The 20,892-nt window shown below is 43.3% G+C and overlaps 1 protein-coding gene across 4 annotated transcripts in view; it reads right to left on the reverse strand.

Moving 5' to 3' along the window:
* NALCN (sodium leak channel, non-selective) overlaps positions 1-20,892 on the reverse strand; it is a 312,666-nt gene that overhangs the window by 78,786 nt on the left and 212,988 nt on the right. For all 4 annotated transcript variants that reach the window (XM_021065878.1, XM_021065879.1, XM_021065881.1 and 1 more), the window contains 2 exons: positions 4,869-5,005; positions 3,387-3,528 (listed from right to left, as the gene is read on the reverse strand). In XM_021065878.1, coding sequence (XP_020921537.1) covers positions 3,387-3,528; positions 4,869-5,005 — 279 coding nt within the window. The remainder of the gene's footprint in view (positions 1-3,386; positions 3,529-4,868; positions 5,006-20,892) is intronic.

Genomic DNA, 20,892 nt, shown 5'->3' on the forward strand with positions numbered 1-20,892 from the left:
CAAAGCTTAAGTCACGGTGGCAGCGCTGTGAGTCTTTCTGCTGCAGCCACAACAGGAGAGCTACTGAGATGTGGTGACACGAGGTTCTTCATGTGCTGCTTCCCAAACTGGAGCGTTTCCCCAGATGCTGAAGGCTGTAAAGACACACTTGGTCTGACCGTAACCTCTCTACGTATGGCCAACGAGGCTGACCTTGGATGAAGGTCAGCTTACCCATCACTGAGAATTTACTTTCATTTATTTATTTATTTTTGCTTTTTTTAGGGCCACACCCCCAGCATATGGAGGTTCCCAGCCTAAGGGTCTAATCAGACCTATGGCTGCTGGCCTACGCCCAAGCCACAGCAACGCCAGATCTGAGCCGTGTCTGCGACCTACATAGCTCATGGCTTCACTGAGAATTTTCCTTGTCTGAGACTATATGGCTAACATGTGTTTGAATTCATCAACCTTATAGATCCGGGACGGTCCGCGTCTTCAGAAAGTTCTAGTCGCAGAAGTTCCTGTTGTGGCTCAGCGGGTTAAGAACCCAACTAGTATCCATGAGGATGTGGGTTGGATCCCTGGCCGTACTCAGTGGGTTAAAGGACCCAGCATTTCTGTGAGCTCTGGTGTAGGTCACACATGTGGCTTGGATCTGGTGTGGCTGTGGCTATGGTGTAGGCCGGCAGCTGCAGCTCTGATTCACCCTCTTGCCTGGAAACTTCCATATGCCACAGGTGTGGCTCTAAAAAGGAAAAAAAAAAAAGTTTCAGTCACTTTAGAGTTCAGTGATTTGTCTATTTCCTGGGATCAGTGTCTTTGCTAGTTCATTATATTTGAGGATATTATGAGAGGCTCGACTATAAGGTTACAGAATAAAATTATCAGTGTTAGCTTACTTTCTGTGAGTTAAAAATACCTGTCAATATGAAAAGAAGCCACAGACATATAAGGACATTCAGGAAATCAGAGACAGCACTGGAAGTTCTTCAAGCCAACCCAACACAGAGATCATGCGGGAAGGGATAGTGGCGACCTCTCAACAGGCACCAAATCCCTCCTGGACACCCTTTCCCCATCCCGTTCACCTGCCAAGAGTCTTTTTTAAAATGTTTTCTCACCAGTTTCAAAATATTTCATCCATGAGGTGTGAGGGACATCCCGTTTCCTTTTAGAGAGAAAATAAGGTTTCACAGACTAAGATTCCAATGTGGTATGTCCAGTGGGATATTGTTACTAGGGGTTTAAAAAACCACATTGTGGATTTGCCATGTTGGACATCGAAGGTATCAGTTCTCGATGCTCTTCCTGGAGTGGGCTGCTCACACCCACAGCCCAGACTGGGGTTTCACGGCACACCCTCTGGCTTAAAGTCCGCTTTTGAAAAAAATTTTTAAAAATAAGCAATCTGTGTGCTGGTACATAAAATGCAATTTCAGAATAATTGAGTGAAACCAGGCCATCATCCTCCCACTTGCTTATCCACCAACATAGAAACAGTTTTGCTTCTACACCGTGTACACCACGTTGTGTGCAAAATAACTGGGAAAGACATGAAAAGTTTAATGACCATTTTTTTAAAAGAGCAAAAGGCTTTAAGGAGCGGTAACAGTATTGTGTGTGTGAACGCACGCACGTTTCATGATTTTTCCCTCAAAATTGAAAAGCAAAGGATGCTCTCAGTTGAAATCAGATTAGCAGTCTGCAAGATCAAACAGAACACCTATTTCAAAGCACAGAAGAAAAATAGAGAGCTATCAATCATAAAGGAAAAGTGGGGAGGGAGGAGATGGAAAAGGAATAATCGAAGAAATAATAAATGAAAATTTCTCCGACAGCTATCTTAGTTGGCAAACTGAAAAGACTCCCCACTTTGGGCAGTTCAGATGATAAAAGACATACAAAGAATATCCCGGTAATGCTTCTGGGCTCCAAGGCTATGCAGAAAGCCTTACAAACTTCCCAAGAGAAACCAGAAAACCAACCAACCAACCAAGAAAAACCTAATTACTTTCACGCGGAAAACAAATGACACTGGCATCAGACTTGTCATCTACAACCTTGGCATCTCTAAGATGGAGAAATAACATCTGCAGGTAACGAAAAGAAAAGACGTAGATGAAAATCCTTGAGTGAAAAGAGGCGTGTTACCAAGGAAATCACCACCATCGTAACAGAACAAAACCCCTCAGCCACAGCGGCCGGGCCAGGGACCAAGGACAGAGGTGCGAGTTTCACTTGGGCACGTAATGCGAGAAAAGGAGGCAGCAAAATCCTCTGCAAGGGTCCCCTTCGGAGCAGGAGGACAAGCAGAGAAGCCTGGCGCACAAAGGAGCTGGCACTTCATTTTCACATGATAACAGAGAAACACGTGTTTGGTGATAAGCCATCGAAAAAGGCGGTGATAATGGAAGGAATAAAAAGAGAAACTAGGACTTCGAAGCGAAATACTAGCAAGTGCCGTAGATGCTTTTGCAGACTCTAATGTGCAATCTCCTTTACAAACTCCGGTATTGATCTTTCGTTTCCTTTTGCCTTTTTTTTTTTTTTTTTTGAGGGCCACACCCACAGCATATGGAGGTTCCCAGGCTAGGGGTCCAATCGGAGCTACAGCTCACGGCAACGCCAGATCCTCAACCCACTGAGCGAGGCCAGGGATCGAACCCGAAACCCCTTGGTTCCTAGTCGGATTCATTTCCTCTGCACCACGACGGGAACTCTGATCTTTCGTTTTCTAACTGTGGCATCTGGGGAGAAGAATTCCCCATCTACTTTTCAATAAAGACATAGGTGACTCAGAACATGAATAAATCAGAACGTTATGACTAGAGATAACTCCTGTCGCGGGCTTTACAGCTCAGTAAACGGCAGCTGTTTGGGCTGATTTTAGAGAAGCTTGCTCTGGTTAGGCTCCCTGGCATGATAACTGGAAACAGCATGATCTCTTGCAGAAGGCCACGCGCAGGCCACCGTTAAGCCTGGGCTGTGACCTTGAGAGCTCAGAGCCCTTTCTTCTGCATGTGAGAAAATGCAGGTTTGGGAAAGCTGTCCACCTGTTGGAAGTCACTGTGCACCAGGGCGTGGTTCAAAAGCTGATTTGCAGAAAAGCAAAATTCTATGCATGTCTAATCTGACTTGTTTCTATGCAAAATTCAAATGCCGAAATTCAAAATGTCAACATTCAAATTTCAAAATTGAATGTCAAAATTCTAAGTTCAAAATTGAAAGTCAAAATTCAAAAATTTAGATTCACAAATTTACAAATGGTAGGTTTCATGATTTTTTTTTTCCCACCACAAAATTTATTTCCTTCATTATTCTCCTGAGACATTCGTTTGCAGTGGTTCTTTTCTCTATCGTATATGCTTAAGAAAACTCTGGTTATTGGAAACAGTGCATCTTACTTTTTGGTCAATGTACTTGTTATCTTCAATCGCGGAGCGTTTGGAATGATCGCAGGATGAAGAGGAGGCCGATGGAAGGCTTCGTAAGAGGCAGCAAGTATCCTGTTGCTGGCGATCGATGAACTGCTTCATGAAACTTTCCCTTTGCAAACAAAGTACACACACGTTCAGAATTATTAATGAGATGGAGCAAGGGATGGCATTTTGTAATGATGCATTTGCCCGAGCTACCGTAAAACAGGGACAACAGGTCAGAGAAAATGACATGTCACCCCGAGAGGTGTTGAGATTTAATCACAAACTGAATATGCAAAATGTTTGGTTTAGAGAAAAATTCCTGGATCTTCAGTCCTTCCTGTTTTTAAAAGCAGTGTCCCTGGAATTACTTTTCGGCAACAATATTCAGTAACTGATGGTATCTTTTTGAACCCTATGGTGGTAATAAGATACTTTCCTTCCCTCTCAGACTCCGAGGTATTAGTTTATCTCTCTGAACTTTCATTCATCACAAGAATCCTTGAGAGATAATTTTACATTTGAAGACTCAAAAATAACTCAAAAAAAGAAACTTACTTCATCTGATCTCCAAAGCATGGGGAGACTTCAAATAAACCGCTTTTCACTAATCTTGAATCTAATTCATGGCTCCTTTAGATACTTCATATTTTCAGGTTTTCAATTTTGTTTTTTTAAAATCAGAGATGCAAATATATTTCCATTTGAATTTTAAATAGTATGGCACCACATCCAGTCTCATACTTTTAAAAACCTCCCCCTAGAATTGTTTTTAAAAGTAGTTTTGTCTCAAAAAAATATCATAGTTGATATTATTCTGGTTCTATTTGTAATTTTGAGCTATAACTGGAAGAATTTCCTTTCACTATTAAAAATAAGTGTTTTGAAGCATCTTCAATGCAATTGCTTCACCTGCAGGCAACAGGGGTAAAAGAAATCCCACTAGTTTGGGTGTGCAATGCCATGAGTCTTTTAAAAAATGGAAGACGTGTTATACTGTATCCAGACATGACATTCTAAACAAACACCATCACAGAAATACAGAAACCTGGTCAGTGGTGGTTTCTCCATTTACTTGAACATAAAAGGGGCTCAGATGCAATCTTATACTACCTGGTTGAGGGTCAGAGGCCGATGGCTACCCTGCCCTCTTTGTGAGGCAGAGCCCCTTGCCAGTTACCAGGGAAGTCAGATCCCCAAGGGGCCACCTCAGGGAGAAGCATCTGGAAGCAGCCTTGCCTAGACTAACATAGCTGTCAGATGACTTTGCTTCAGATTGACCGCTTCAGGGGGGTCAATGGTTTTTAAAACAGAGGTAGACAGAGTAGAAGTATGAAGAATAACTTAAAAAAAAACACAGCAAAAAGTGCACCCATGTGAGTTTGAAAGAAGGGATGAGTCAGAGTTAAAAGGAATCTTTCACAGTGTATTTGAGATCCACGATTGAAGACATACTTTATTTAATACCTGATTTTAGGAACCGTAAAGTCCGAAGGAAGCTTTGAGATTTTCACCATTTGCGGTCTGTTGGGAAATTTTTCAAAGATCCGAAGTCGCAAAGGGAGTTTTTCTTTGGTGTCTGCATTTGCTTCGCTTTGCTTTAACTAAAGAAAAGAAAAGAAAATAGAAAGAAGAAAAGGAGAGACGCTATGGTTCTGTGTCATTGTCTGTTGGAATTTTCAAAGGAACCATGAGTTATTACACGAATGAACAGCAGATGGCAGCAAAGCCCTATCATGTACACTCAAACAGTCTGGGCAAACAGAAAACTAAACAAAAAACAAAGCCAGAAAAAAAAAAAAAAAAGAAAAATGTACGTTATTTTATCCCCAAACATAATCCCCTTTTCATACAAACATTTTTTACTGTTGACTGATTTTTCATCACTAACATATTTAAATAGCAAAATGTGCTTTATAAATGTCAAGAAAATTTAAAAAATCAAGAGAATAAAAAAGAAATGAAATCAAGAGTAAAAAAGGAGTTCCTATTGCAGCTCATTGGTAATGAACTGACTAGCATTCATGAGGATGGGGGTTCAATCCCTGGCCTCGCTCAGTGGGTTAGGGATCGGACACTGCCATGAGCTGTGGTGTAGGTCACGGATGAGGCTGGGATCCCATGTTGCTGTGGCTGTGGTGTAGGCCGGCAGCTGCACTTCTGATTCAATCCCTAGCCTGGGAACCTCCATATGCTGCACCTGCAGCCCTAAAAGACGGAAAACAAAAACAAAAACAAAAACAGAGAGAGAGTGACAGTAAAAAACAAATGAAAATCCAAAGTGGGAATATCTGTGGAGTTCCCGTCATGGCCCAGTGGTTAACGAATCCGACTAGGAACCACGAGGTTGCGGGTTCAATCCCTGGCCTTGCTCAGTGGGTTAAGGATCTGGCGTTGTTGTGAGCTGCGGTGTAGGTTGCAGATGTGGCTCGGATCTGGCGTTGCTGTGGCTCTGGTGTAGGCTGGCGGCTACAGCTTCGATTCGACCCCTAGCCTGGGAACCTTCATATGCCAAGGGAGTGGCCCTAGAAAAGGCAAAAAGACAAGAAACAACAACCGAAAAGAAAACAAAGTGGGAATATGTGAAAGAGGGAACGTGTGAAGGAAATGGATCATTTAGTCAACAGATTAAAGAAAGAAAAGCTCAAGATGGAAACGATTTTGGCCCATGGGCAAGAGTTTTCTAGGTGGTTGTAAAGACGCTTGGGGATTATTAAATTACAGGTCATAAAGTATCTGGGCAATGAGAAGCCAATGGCTTATTTATTTATTCATATTTCTCTAAGTTCGTTTTTCTATTTTTACAGAAGGGGTTTCACGGAAGTTGAGGCTTGACACATAAAGCTGAGGTCAAGGAGGACTTTAATTCGGGCAGTCCTTCTGGGTGGGGTTAGCAGAGCATATTCCAAAACCAGCTTCTTAGCCCCGGTGGGTGGGCTTTTATTTTATAATGACACTCTGTCCTGGGTTTGTGGAAAAGTGAGCATGAGAGACCATGGAAGTTTTGAAAATGAGAAGAGAGGAGTTCCTGCCCTGGCTCAGCAAGCGAATCTTACTAGTATCCATGAGGTTTCGGGTTCGATCCCTGGCCTCGCTCAGTGGGCTAAGGATCTGGGGTTGCCGTGAGCTGTGGTGTAGGTCACAGACAAGGCTCAGGTCTGGCGTTGCTGGGGCTGTGGTGTAGGCCGGCGGCTGCAGTTCTAATTTGACCCCTCGCCTGGGAACTTCCATAGGCTACAGGTATGGCCCCAAGAAATACATAAAATGAGAAGAGAAGTGGCAGCCAGCTTAGCCAGAGGGCACGGGAGGCCTGCCGTTGGGGGAACAGCCCCACTTTAACACAGTATCGGGCCCAGGGGACCAACTGTGAGCCCAAGGTGAGATCCCAAGTCCCGCTTCTCGGTTCAGGAGACCAGCCTTTCTTTCTCGTGCCACCAGAAGGACTGTTTTATTCGGGTTTAATGTGACAGAAAGGTTTACCTTATGTCATTTGTGCGTCAACGCTGACTTTCTGTCTTAGGCGGTAACTCACTGAGGGAAGGGGCCACCCTTGTTCACGTCATCCTCCCTCCCCAAGGGGAACCCTGACCTCTGCACTTTCTCAATGATTCGATGGTTATGACGACAAGAGTGATACAGACCTAGCTCCCCAAGGCACAGAACAACAGCTCTGAGCATTTCCGGGAGATGCAGACAATTCGATAAATGGCTCCATATATAAAGAAAGAGATTCATGAGGAAGAGACTTGTTCTCCAAGAGTTTCTTGGCACGACCAGTAGAAAAATCATTCGTCGTGGTAAGTAAAAGACACAGGGGGGAAAGTGCAGTTAATATGTTAAGTCAGACCAGAGAGAAGGGCAAATATCAAAGGCCAAAGGCAGGCTAAGAAGACAGAGCAGGAATGAAGTATTTAATTCGTGTGTCTGCTGATTCATTTATTTGTACATCAGTGCATTCACTTATGAGTCCAATCCCACAGGCCAGCTTCCGTGCTAGGTTCTGCGGATAGAAAAACCACGAAGACATGGTATTCGCCTTCACAGAGCCCACGTTAAAGTGGATAGACAGTTATATAAATGGATAAGGACAGTAAAATATAATGGCTCTTCCCACTGCGATAAAAAGTAATGTGACCACAAGGTGAGGCGCGTGGGGAGAAATGAGAAAAAAGATGACGGTATGGCTTTTCCTTCCAGAGGCTTCTTGGGCAGCCCGATCGCTCCACTCGATGACGTTGGTCAACACGGGGGCTGGGGCTGCAGGCCGGCCAGGGCTGGTTTGTAAATTTTGGGAGAATTAAATGTCTTCAAAGAGAAGCAAGGGCAGATGGCATATTTAATCAGGTTACGCCATCAAAACAAAAACGCAGAGCTCTTTCCTAAAAGCCTCTCGGCAGGTCCTTCTCTGCATCCCCATCCGGGCGCCCCTGGTCAGAGATGCCCTCTGGCTCCTCCCCGCCCGTCCCCCGTCTCCTCATCTGGTTTGGCTCCTTCAAATCCGTGCCCCATCTGTGGTCACAGTTAATGTCTCACTTTCTGGCTTAAACCCTTCACTTTGGGTCCATTGTTCTCAAAACAAAACCGTCAACCTTGAGGCTTTAACACCTGATTTGGGGTCAGCTGTCTTTACCTGTGCCTACCTGTCCTTACCTAGCCCTGCCTATCCAGCCTCACCTGGCTGCCTCTTTCAGATCCTCAGACATGTCCAGGCCTCTGCCCCAGAGCCTTTGCGGCCCCAGTCCCTCTGCGGGGAGCTCCTCCCCCACTTTCTCTCTTGTTCTTCATGAACTTCTGTCTGCTTTCTGATTTCCGTCCCACCAGCCATCCTTGAGAAGCGTTCTTTCACCCACAAGGTCTGCCTCTCACGTGTTCACAGAATAATGGGTTGAACCCACGAAGCTGCCAGGTTTGTGGGGGTCAAAGCAGCCAACGTCAGCATTTCCTATGGTTCCATCGAACACAAATTGTGGTAGGCTCCTACGACTGTTGAAATAAATCACTATAAGATCATGGAGTTCCCGTTGTGGCACGGTGGAAATGAATCCGACTGGGAACCATGAGGTTGCGGGTTCGATCCCTAGCCTTGCTCAGTGGGTTAAGGATCCGGCGTTGCCATGAGCTGTGGTGTAGGTTGCAGACGTGGCTTGGATCTGGCGTTGCTGTGGCTGTGGTGTAGGCTGGCGGCTGTGGCTCCAATTAGACCCCTAGCTTGGGAACTTCCATATGCCATAGGTGTAGCCCTAAAAAAGACAAAAAAAAAAAAAAATTCACTATAAGATCAGTAGCTTAGGAAATTTCCGTTGTGGCTCAGCAGTAACGAGCCCAACTAGGATCCATGAGGATTCGGGTTCAATCCCTGGCCTTGCTCAGTGGATTAAAGGATCTGGTGTTGCCTTGAGCTGCGCTGTAGGTTACAGATCTGGCATTGCTAAGGCTGTGGTGTAGTCTGGCAGCTGTAGCTCCAATTCGACTCCTGGCCTGGGAACCCCCATATGCCTCAAGTGCAGCCCTAAAAAGCAAAAAAAAAAAAGATTGGAGGCTTAACGCAATAAAAATTGATGCTCTTGGTATTCTGGAGGCTGGAAATCCTAAATCAAGGCACCAGCAAGGCCATCCTCTCCCTGAAGCCTCTAGAGAAGCCTTCCTTGACTCTTTTCAGCTTGTCACAGTCCTCGGTGCTCTTGGCTCGTAGCTGCATCACTCCATTATCAGCCTCTGTCCTCGCTTGGGCTTCCTCCCTGTGTGTCTCTGCATCTTTCTATCTGAATCTCCTTTTTTTCTCTTACAAAGACATGGATCACTGACATTACAGCTGACCCCAAACCCGTAGGATCTTAACTGATTATACCTGCAAAAATCTAGTTTCCAAACAAGCACTCATTCTGAGGTTCCTGGCGGACATCAATTTGGGGAAGACACTATTAAGCCCACGCCACTGAGCACTATTTGTCCCCACAGTGTGTGACCTCCTATGAACGCTCTATCTGCTTTTCCCGAAACTGTAAATTCTTAGAGGACAGGGACCGTGTGAGGTTTTGTTTTTTGTTTTTGTTTTTCATTATTTTGTATCTGGGGCCTGCCACAAAGTCAGCTAAAGAGATATTTGTTGAATGAATAATTAAACTGATCAAATGGCAGAACTAAACTCTCCAGCTGATCACTGGGAAATAAAAGAAAGGATTTTAGGAGTTCCCATAGTGGCTCAGTGGTAATAAACCGACCAGTATCCATGAAGATGCAGGTTCAATGCCTGGCCTTGCTCAGTGGGTTAGGAATTTGGTGTTGCTGTGAGCTGTGGTGTAGGTTTCAGACTCAGCTCGGATCTGGCATTGCTGTGGCCGTGGTGCAGGCTGGCAGCTACAGCTTCGATTCAACCCCTAGCCTGGGAACTTCCATATGCCATGGGTGCAGCCCTAAAAAGACAAAAAAAATAAATAAATAAAGAGAGAGAGAGAGAGAGAGAGAGAGAGAGAAAGCATTTTAGGTATATTTTGAAGGATGGAGAGATAAGCAAAACTAATTGAATGTTTGTTAGTGTCTCTAGATTCACAGAGTAGAACAAAATTAGACTGTGGCATTTAACCTGGACTTATGCCTGCCACTGATGAACTGATGAACTGATGAATAGTAGAATAAGTTTACATGTAATATTTTGTAACATTTATTCAAATATCCTGGTCTATATAAGTTACCAGTATTAAAAAAATAATCACTTTGCCTATGTTTTTAAAATGGGACTCATCTCATTCTAATTTGTAGTAGAGTTATTATCTATACTCTCCAAAGCTTGTAAGCTCCTTAAGGGCAGGATTTCATTTTTAGTTTACCTTTCTAGCACCTTCTAGAGAGTAGAAATAGAGTAACTCTTTGTAACTCAATAGATATGAACTCACCATGAGTTGATCATTGTAAACCTGCAAAGAGCAAGTGAGACGCTCTTTTGATGACTCCGCAGGTTCTTCAGGGTCCTGCGAACCCTCCTCTTGCCCGTCAGGCATTGCTGGCCCTTGGATCTGCCCAAGGGGGCAATTAAAACAGACACAGACGCCAGGCTGCCGGAGTGGTCGATGCGTCCGCCTTCACTGCGGAGGCACCAAGGGAATCTTCCACCAGCCGGAAGGGGCCTCTTTCTGTGTGCCACTGCCCAAGTGCTCTCTCTGCTGTTCACAGATGAGCAGCATCTATGATGGCTGAGCACACGCCCACCCAGTGGCCCTGCCAGTCCCCTCCTGGGCAGACACCTTCCAGAAATGTGTGTGTACACACAACACACCTATTCCCGCCCAGGCCCAGAGTGATGCTGTTTCTAAGAGTCCCAAACTTAAAACTCTTCAAGTGCCCATCGGCCCCCAAAGAGAAAAGCGAACTGTGGTCTACGGAAACCTCTGCATCCAAGACCAACATCCAAGCACAAGAAAGTGGGTGAATTTCACCACACGAGGCTGAGCGAAGGAAACCAGACAAAACAAAAGAGTAACTACCGAATGATCCTAGTCACATAAAGTTAAAAACAAGGCAGTACTAACCTATCTGCTTGGTCCCAGGAGAGCTTTTACCCTGGGGGCGAGGGGAGCACGATGACTGGCCGGGGGTGTGGGGAGGGGCTTCTAAGGTATTATCAGTATTCCCTGATCTGGGTGCTGGGGGTTTCCGTGCGTAAAAATTCAGCAAAATGCCTCCTTGTGTATGTATGTTATAGTTTAAAGAGCAGAAGAGCACTGGGGCATATTTAATTCTTGCTATGCTACTATTAATCCCCACAACTTTGACCATTTCTTCTCCAGCCCAAGATCCTGACCAAGCTATAAAAAGAGAAGAGAAGAAGAAAGAGCAAGATGGGACTAGCGTGTGTGTATGGAGAGGGTGGGTGGTGGAGGAAGATGATGCAGCCAGGATAGAGGAAAGTATTTCACAGTATTTTGAAGCCACTGTAAAGTTTCTTCACTATGGGATAAAGTGGTATTCTAGCTTTTATCCACATTCTTTCCCTTCCTGCATGGAAGCACAGATTTTCCAAGATTAATTTACTTTGATGCAAGTGAGTGAATAACGTGGATTACATTGGATATACAGGAAAGCAATTTAAAATCATTACACTCTCGCGCAACAGCAGACCCAACATACAGTAATCGTCCTATCAATTGCCACTTAAAATTTTTTTCAAAGATGATGACCCTTGAATGGGAGAAACGCAGTGCAGAGAATCCCAAGATTTTATTCTCTGTATTGAAAAACCTAATGCAAAGAATGGTGCAAAGGAAAGAGGTTACAATGGTTTCAACTGAGCAGGAAGTCCGGCTGGAGCAGACAGATTGCGTGATAGCTTTGCAACAGACTCACGTGCTTAATTTTTTCTTTCTTTCTTTTTTCCCCCCCCGCAAAGAGGAAATTAGAATCAAAAGAAAAAATTTCCAACCTTGAGCTTTAAAAAATATAAATCATCTCAGCGCAGAGCTATTCTATGGCTCAGCGTCTGTCTTGCTGAGATATCATTACCCATTGGGCGGCTGAAAGCCTCTTCCTTTCCTTGTGCTTCTCAAGAGAGCTGGGAGTAATTGCTCTTACGTGATACATACCCCATCCTGCCTCATCACTTAAATCTTCCATATTTCAGCCCAAGCTTTCTTCTGTTAAAATATTCAAACATTATTCCGTTTCAGTTCCTTTCGGAATGCTGGGACAAATAACTGAATTTGAGGATTATGATAAATGAAAATTGTTGGCTGTTTTGGGTTGGCTTTTCTAAAAGAAAACAGTTTAAAAAGCATTCATACTTGGGAAAGAGTCTCATTTAAAAATCGAGTCCATAGTGGCTTAGAAAACATGCACAGATCTGTGGGTTAACGGGAGCGAAGGGTATTTTTTGGACTCTTCTTAAGATATGAGAAAAAGACACATTCTGTTCCATCTGAAGAAAGGAGTTTTTCTGCATTGAGCAAATCGAGGCCGAATTCTCTTTGCTTCTTTACATGACAGCTTTTGCTGTTTTCTCTGGATCTATGCCTGATTCAGCCATTCAAAATGAACACTCTTTCTGAAGCATAAACCACCATTTTTCAAGGAAATTTCTCCTGCTATTCTGCACCTGTGATTTTTACAATCTAAGCTGCAGATGATCTGGAGAAATGATCCAACATGTTGGTTTTTATTAATATCTCTAAGTTACTACAAACCTTGATATACAAATATGTATAAAGAACACCCTTTGCTGGCCTTCGTTGACTCCAATAAAGAGTTTCTTAGGAAAACCTTGCCTTTTTGCTCTGGGCAAAAGTCCACCAGCTCTATGATTGCATATGAGACAACTATATTGTGCCTTTTTATTTTTTTAATTTTTAATTTTAATTTTAATTTTTTTTTTTTTTTTGGTCTTTTTAGGGCTGTACCAGCAGCATATGGAAGTTCCCAGGCTAGGTGTCAAATCAGAGTTGCAGCTACTGACCTATGCCACCGCCACAGCAATGCAGGATCTGAGCCACATCTATGACCCACACCACAGCTCATGGCAACGCCAGATCCTTAACCCACTGACTGAGGCCAGGGATCGAACCCATGTCCTCACAGATGCTAGTCGGGTTCATTACAGGCGAGCCACAGTGGGAACTCCAATACTGTGCATTTTAAAAGGGTTTCCTTTAAAGGAAAGTATGCGGAAGTCTCTGAGTTTTTCCCTCTTCTACAGAAAAATCTTCAATAAATTCCACACTTCCAAGTTCAAATTGGGTTTTCTGAATGTAAATTTGAGGGCTCATTTTTTGGAAGCTACATTTGCAGTGACAGCCAGTACCCCAAAATGTTCAAAGTCACTCTGTAACTTCAGCTGAACAAGGGCACGTGGTGTTTCCTCTTCCCTATCTCCCGACAGATTCAGAGCTGTCACTCATTCGCCCTTCCAGCCTGCCCCCGAAAGAAAGTGGGGAGAGGAAGTACGTTCTTGCAGGAGCCAAGCTCAGGGGCTGTCCTGTGCTTCCTCGTTTGGGAGGCCCACCGAGCACTTAAGAAGGGCGGACACATTCACCCCATCTTATGGTGTCCCTAAGCTGTCCACGGAATGTTCACTTTCATGCGCCTTACAACACCGAACCTGACTCTTACAGGCTTCAAAGGTCCCTCAGAAGTTTCTTTGTGCAGTAACGTAGCTAATATTTGCAGCAAGACTAAGCTACCAGAAAATATCACAAGTTGGTAAGAGAAAGAAAACTACCAAAACACTAGAAAAGCAAGTTACGTTGAAGGGCCAAGTTTTCCTTACGTTATTGTCCCTCAAAGTCCCATTCATGGAATGAATGGTTTCCTTGCAATAGCAGCAATGAAGACGGTTTGCTTTTGTATGTTGTTGTTGTTGTTGTTTGTCCCTCTAGGTCCCAAACACGTCACTTTTTACGTCACATCTCTCTTGTGTATTCAACGAGGACATGTTGTTTCCCTGAAGGGATGTATTGAGTCACAGAAACACACTCATGGAAGTTCCCTTGTGCAGCAGCAGGTTAAAGATTCTGTGTTGCCCCAGCTGTGGTGCAGGCTGCCACTGTGGCTCGGGTTCGATTCCTGGCCCAGGAACTTCCACATCCTGCAGGTATGGCCAAAAAACAACAACCAAGCAGAACAGTAATTTTTTTTTTTTTTAAAGTTCATTATAATGAAAAACGCATTCTGTTTGCTCCACTTCAAATGAAATTAGAGTTCCATGTATTTAGATGCTTGGTTCTTGCTATGAAGATGAATATTCAGTAAGCAATAAGAAAATAAAAACCCAGGCCAAAGGGAATCCGAATTTATATTTATGTGTGCTCACATAATTGTTCTCCTTGCTTTGCTTTGGAAGACAGGAGATAAGTATAATCTATTAGTAAAAAGTCAGAAGATGTGGATTTTGATTTTTGTTCCGTTTTATATCCCTTAACTGCTTTGGATTTCAATGTTCTCCAATGAAAAATGAGGATCTTTATTCTTTCATATAAATGCCAGAGATATAAGTGAGAGAGCATATTGCCTGTAATTTGAATTACTCGAGGGAAATGTGCTATAAAACCAAAGCTATCACCGCTCCGCAGTTGCTGCCGGCGCTCCGTGAAAATGGTCTCGGCACAGCAAGGGGGCTAAACAGAGAGGGTACCACGTGAGTGCTGTCCACCCCCTCCTCCGCCTCGCCTGGCATCCCCTCGCCCAGTCCCATTTCCTCCCCTTTGCCTTGCTGATGGATTTATTTTCTCAAGACGCTTGGTTTAAACATGAACATGGCAAACAGAGACAGGCAAACCTTTCTCCCAAAACTGTGTCCTTATCGAGTCTCCCTCCTCCCCTCTCACACCTGCGTCTCACAACAAGCTCACCACTTACAAGGCTCCTCTACCTCCATCCTCCGGGGTCCACACCCTTCCAGGTCCCAAGTCTCCTCGGTGGGCCTGTTTCTGCTGAGGTCACAGCATTTCCAGGTTGCTGAGTCCAAGGGCACTGGGTCATCCAGGTTCAGGCTCATAGCTACTCCGTCAACACTCCTAACTGCATTTCTTATTTTCTTTTTTTAATATATATTTTATTTTATTCTAGATATATTCCCCCCCCCCTTTTTTTCTTCTTCTTTTTTCTTGGCCTCTTCCAAAGCACATGGAAGTTCCTGGGCCAGGAATTGAACCCAGGCCACAGCAGCAACTTGAGCCACAGCAGTGATAATGCCAGATCCCTAACCTGCTTCGCCACCAAAATTTGACTCCTTATTTTTCGACACATCTTCCCAACCTGCCTCCAACCTGAGTTGGGTGTGCCTTCCTCCAGGGTCCTTGAGTCTTGGACCATAGTCACAGGGCTTCATGCTATCACTTGCTAATTCTGTGTCTCTTTCCCCTACAAGGCTGACAATTTTTAATTAAAGGCTCTTTGTGGCCCAGTGGCCTGACACTGGGTGTTCACACACCAAAGATAACACATTGGTAACGAGATGAAAAGGCAGCATCAAAGCATCCTGCAAACAGGCTGAAGTGGCCCATTTGTGATGCTGTGATGTTTCTCATCAGTTACCCTTTCCCAAGGTTCTTGACAATGTAGAATCTGACATATTAACCAGCACAAAGGATTCTTCCCATTCAGATGAGTTATGTTACTGATTAAGATGAAGGAAGTTCCTGTTGTGGCACAGCTATAATGAACCCGACTAGCATCCATAAAGACTCAGGTGTGATCCCTGGCCCCGCTCAGTGGGTTAAAGTTTCTGGTGTTGCCATGAGCTGTGATGTAGGTTGCAGACGCCGCTCAGAGCCCGTGTGGCTGTGGCTGTGACTGGCAGCTTTAGCTCTGATTCGACCCCTAGCCTGGGAACTTCCACGTGCCATGGGTGTGACCCCCCCCTCCAAAAAAACCTGATTGAGATGAAAAGGAGCTAGGCACAGCCACATCACATTTTCTATCAGAACTAAAATCATAAAAAAGCACTTCATCCTGATGAAGTATATGCTTCCAAATTTATATGTTTAAAAATATACTTAACTGTACATTTTATACAACATACATATGGTATAATGCCTCACGAATGTATATGTCTTTGAACAAGGCAACAGAATAGTCAATTTATGTTTATATAGTGTGTTATTGGTTGTAAAAAATTCTTATCTCATTTTAAAAAAACTCTATTTTGAAATAATTTTAAACTTACATAATAAATGCAAAAATAGTACAGAGTTCCTGTATATCCTTGACCCAGCTCTTATGTTAGCATCTTACGTAACCATAGAGCAGTTATCGAAACCAAGAAATTAACCTTGGTCAAATACTTTGAATCAAAATGAAGAACTTATTTGGAATTCCCGGATTTTTCATGAATGTCTTTTTTTTTTTTGTTTCAGGATCCCATCCAAGTCTCCATATTATATTTCATTGTCACATTTTTGTAGGCTCCTCTTGGCTGTGATGGTTTCTCAAATGTGTCTTGTTTTAAAGAAAGGACACAACGAACTTCTCTGCAGAACAGATACTGACTCACAGACTTTGAAAAACTTATGGTTTCCAAAGGAGACAGTTTGGGGGGTGGGGGATGAGCCGGGGTGAGTGGGGGTGGGATGGAAATCCTATAAAATTGGATTGTGATGATCACTGTACAACTATAAATGTAATAAATTCATTGAAGAATTAAAAAAAAATGAAAGCAAGACCTAGGTTTGTTTTAAACAAGGTTTTAAATGACCTTGACCATTTTAGGGCAGGCAGTTTATAAAGAGTGGCCCTCAGTTTGGGGTTATATGATGTTTTCTCTGATCAGAATGAAGTTACAGATTTGGGGGAAGAATACCATAGAGATGCTATGCTTGTCTCATCCTTTCAGGGGTACATGACACAAAATGCCTTAAATATTGGTGATAATGGTAATCCCTTGGGCTAGGAGTAGTTTCCTCAGTGTAAAGTTACAAAGTTTCCCTTTCCTTTAGAAGCAGGTTAGTGACTCCAACGGACACTCAAGAAGAAAAGCATTAAGCTTTATCTCCTAGGAAGAGGAGTATCAAATAATTTGTAGATGTTAAAATAATCACACTAATTAAAGACAGATCTTTTTTTTTTTTTTTTAGGGGAGCGATGCTTTGACTCCATGCAATCCTAGTTCTCCTTAAAGTTTCACACACTAATTTTAACCTTCATCAGATCTCGCCTGCTGCAACTGTAACTGCAGTGCTCTAATGCTGATTTACTATTTCCCTCATTTATTATCCTGTTTCTCTACATTTATTATTTGGGATTATCGTGTGAGGAAGAGTGGTACCTTCTCCATTTTTTTTTTTATTCAAACATTGGTTTATATACACAGTATGGGTTTTTGGCTATTTATTTCATTCTTGATGTTCTTATTCAATACTATTGTTCTTTATTTTTTGCTCAACTCGTTCCTGCTTTGGCAGGTGGCTCCTCTACTTTTTCAAGATACCCTTGCCTTTTTTTTTTTTTTAAGCTCTTACTTTCTGGTCCCACAAAATGCTTAAGTCTCATCTTGTGTCTTCCCTGCCTCAGATCTAGAATCAGTCACTTCTCCAAAGAATTGGATGTGCTTTATTGGAGAATGGTTTTTAGAAATGAAAATCTTAGCACTGGCTTTTCTTATTGTTATTGGGATGGCACTGCTTCTAGGCTCCCTCAGAGAACAGAACTAGGAAATATGTGTATGAACCTGTGTATACATTTATATCCATATTTGGTACCTACTTATGTATGCATCCTATATAGTCATGGAATTCTATATATGTATCCATCTATGTATATGTATATCTATGTATCTATATATGTAAGTGTCTACACATCTATTGATGTATCTATGTATCTATGTATCTATATGTGTCTATATGTCTATTGATGTATCTATTACCATGAATACATCTACCTATATATCTAAGTGTCTATATATATATAGATGTATCTAAGTATCTATGTATCTGTCTGTAGATCTATTGCTATATCTACATATCTATTTATCTATCTACATATCTATATATCTGTGTCTGTCGATGTATCTAGTATCTATTTATATATCTATGAGTCTATATATCTATTGATATATCTATGTATCTATTTATTTTTGTATCTATATATCTAAGTGTCTATCTATTGATGTCTCTATGTATCTATATATGTATCCATCTATCTCCTATCTTACAGTAAACTGAGTTCATACTGATACTCCTCCTGCCGGAGGGTTCGTTCTGCCATTTTTCCTTTGCTTATCTGTAACTTCTTTCTCTGACTATATGAAAACAGGTTCTCATTATCTCATTATCTCCATAAATTTTTTTACTTGCTCCACATTGGTTCACAGATGACTAGTACCAGTGATGGCATTTACCATCAAATAAATACCACACTTTAAGTTAAAGGTATGGAAGACACATATTTTGTATTGGAATCTCCACACTGGGGTTTGAATCGCAGCTCTGCTCTGTCCCCTTAAGTAATTCCTTTTCAGGCAACCAACATGCATTTTCCAAGACGCATTCCTGAGTATGCTTTGTGGTAGATTTAGAATGGTTCAATTTTGCACACTTTGATAAAAAGGGCTCGTTAGATGCGCTATTGAAATTCACATTAATTAACATATTCTATGCAAAAAACCATGGAAATAGGGCTAACATCCAATAAAATAATGTGCATATACATTTCTCATTTCCTAGTAATAGTCTAAGTCAGTCTCTCAATATCAGAGTAGAAAATATGGCCAGCCACCTCGCCACCCCCTGTGTCCATTACTGAGCAAGGGCAGTCAGCCCTTGCCAGCCACCTCACCACCCCCTGTGTCCATTACTGAGCAAGGGCAGCAGGTACAAGGTAAGGAAAGGCTGACAATGAAAGTATTCGCCCCTCATTATGAATAAAGTTGCTGTTCTTAAGTTCCATAGCTTTGGGGCCACCTTTGCTTATTAAAAATAAGTCCAGAGCAACCCGGCCTCATGTCAGATTCAAACCTCCCCTTCTCCCCTGCCCCCACTGGGCTACAAGTGTGACTTCTGGTCTAGAACTGGGATGGGGACGTGGCCCTCTCTTTCTTTGTTCTGCATCTCCTTCTTTTGGTCGAGCTCCTCCAGAGCAGAGGAGAAGACTGTCTCAGGAAACCAGCCATACTTCAGGATGACCCTCTTTGTGGCTATTTAAAGCTGACGACTTCCAGTAAGGTCAACAAGCATTGAGAAGCAAAGACAAAATTCCAGCCAAAAAGGAATGCTATTGACTAGCTGGACCAATCAGATCTTCTCCCACTGGGAACTTGAAGTTGAGACAGAGAAAGTATTTGTATTGTTATTTGTAACAGAACCAAAAATCAAAATTTACATGAAGAAGAACAAAGACTGATTATTTGTATTTCCCTAAGGGCAAAGCACCAGCCATCCTTAAACCAACCTTGTTTTTCCTTTAAGGCTGCTTGATCTCTTTCCCCCCCACCCTAGACAATCTCATCCAATCTATGATTTGCACTATGAGGCACATACAGAGAACTTGGCCAGGACTAAAGAATCAAAGAGGGCAGGGATTTCTGTCTAGTTTGTTTGCTGACTTATCTCACATGCCTAGAACAGTGCCTGGCACATGGCAGGCACTGGATAAATGACGGAGAAGGATATGGAATGTCCAGGTATGTATCTCCAGCCAGCCAGTCCTCACTCCTAAATGCTCGACCTATACCTACAACCAACAATCACGTGTCTTTGTCAGAGTCTCAAGCGCATCACAAACGCAACATGCCCAAGACCGAGTGATGGTCTTTTGCCTCCTATCAGGTTCTGTGCTAATGTTCCCCGTTCAGAGAATGGCACCATCATCCATCCAGGGAGATGAACCTGAGACCAGGAATCACCCTTGAGACTCTCTCACTCATGCCCTTGCTGACTGTGCTTCCCACATAGCTTTCCGATTCACTGCTTCCCACCATAAAAGCCTTCCGTGGCTTCTTACTGTTAGTGGGACAGGGGGGAGAAGTTCTTGGCAAGTTTCTGAAGATGCTACATGGTCTGTGGCCCACTTACTTTTCTATGCTCACTTTACACCAATTTACCCTGGGCTTTCTGCATTCTGGTCCCACTGAACACGTGTGTCCCTCTCTCTGGAATGTTCTCCTCTCCCGCCATCAACCCCTCCATGACATTTGCTTCTGTTCATCCCTCATAACTCAGCCCAAGTGATCCTCCTCCCCGCCACCTGCCAACCCCCATCTGGGTCTGGGTCTTATTTTAACCCCTCACTCTAAGGCTGTCTCTGCAGAAAGTTCATCTCAAATGACAAACATTGGGCGTTCCCATCGTAGGGCAGCGGAAACGAATCCGACTAGGAACCACGAGGTTTCAGGTTCGATCCCTGGCCTCACTCAGTGGGTTAAGGATCCGGCGTTGCCGTGAGCTGTGGTGTAGGTCACAGACACGGCTCGGATCTGGCGTTGCTGTGGCTATAGTGCAGGCCGGCCACTGTCCCTCTGATTGGACCTCAAGCCTGGGAACCTCCACATGCCACAGGTGCAGCCCTAAAAAGACAAAAAGACAAAAAAAAAATTACAAACATTTATTTGTTGGCTTGATTATTTATGTCCAATTCCTCCATTAGACCCTAAGCTCCAGGACAGCAGAGAACTTAACTGTTTATTCTTGTTTCCTTAAATGCCTGACCCAGGGTTTTTGCACACCGTACAGACTCAAAGGGTGAAGGAACTGAATGAACAAGCAGACAGCAGAGATGCTGTGGATGGAATGGACAAGTGTGTGCACTTCTCAGAACAAGGAACAGGTGGGCTGCGGGAAACTTGAGTCCCAAAGGAATCAAGGCAACGACATGACCTCACGGTTGGCACTGCATCATACAGAGTGATAGTCATTCCCAAACAAGTCTGACCACGGCTACGAAAGAGCCTTTTTGCAGTTCAAGGACCGCCAGACACTGCAGAAAACTGGAAACCAACTGTCACCTTCTTTTTTTTTTTTTTCTTAGAACCATTTCGCACCACCTGTGAAATAATCTGAAGAAAAATAAGTGCTGT

This window comes from Sus scrofa, chromosome 11 (genome assembly GCF_000003025.6).
Source record: "Sus scrofa isolate TJ Tabasco breed Duroc chromosome 11, Sscrofa11.1, whole genome shotgun sequence".
NCBI lineage: Eukaryota > Metazoa > Chordata > Mammalia > Artiodactyla > Suidae > Sus > Sus scrofa.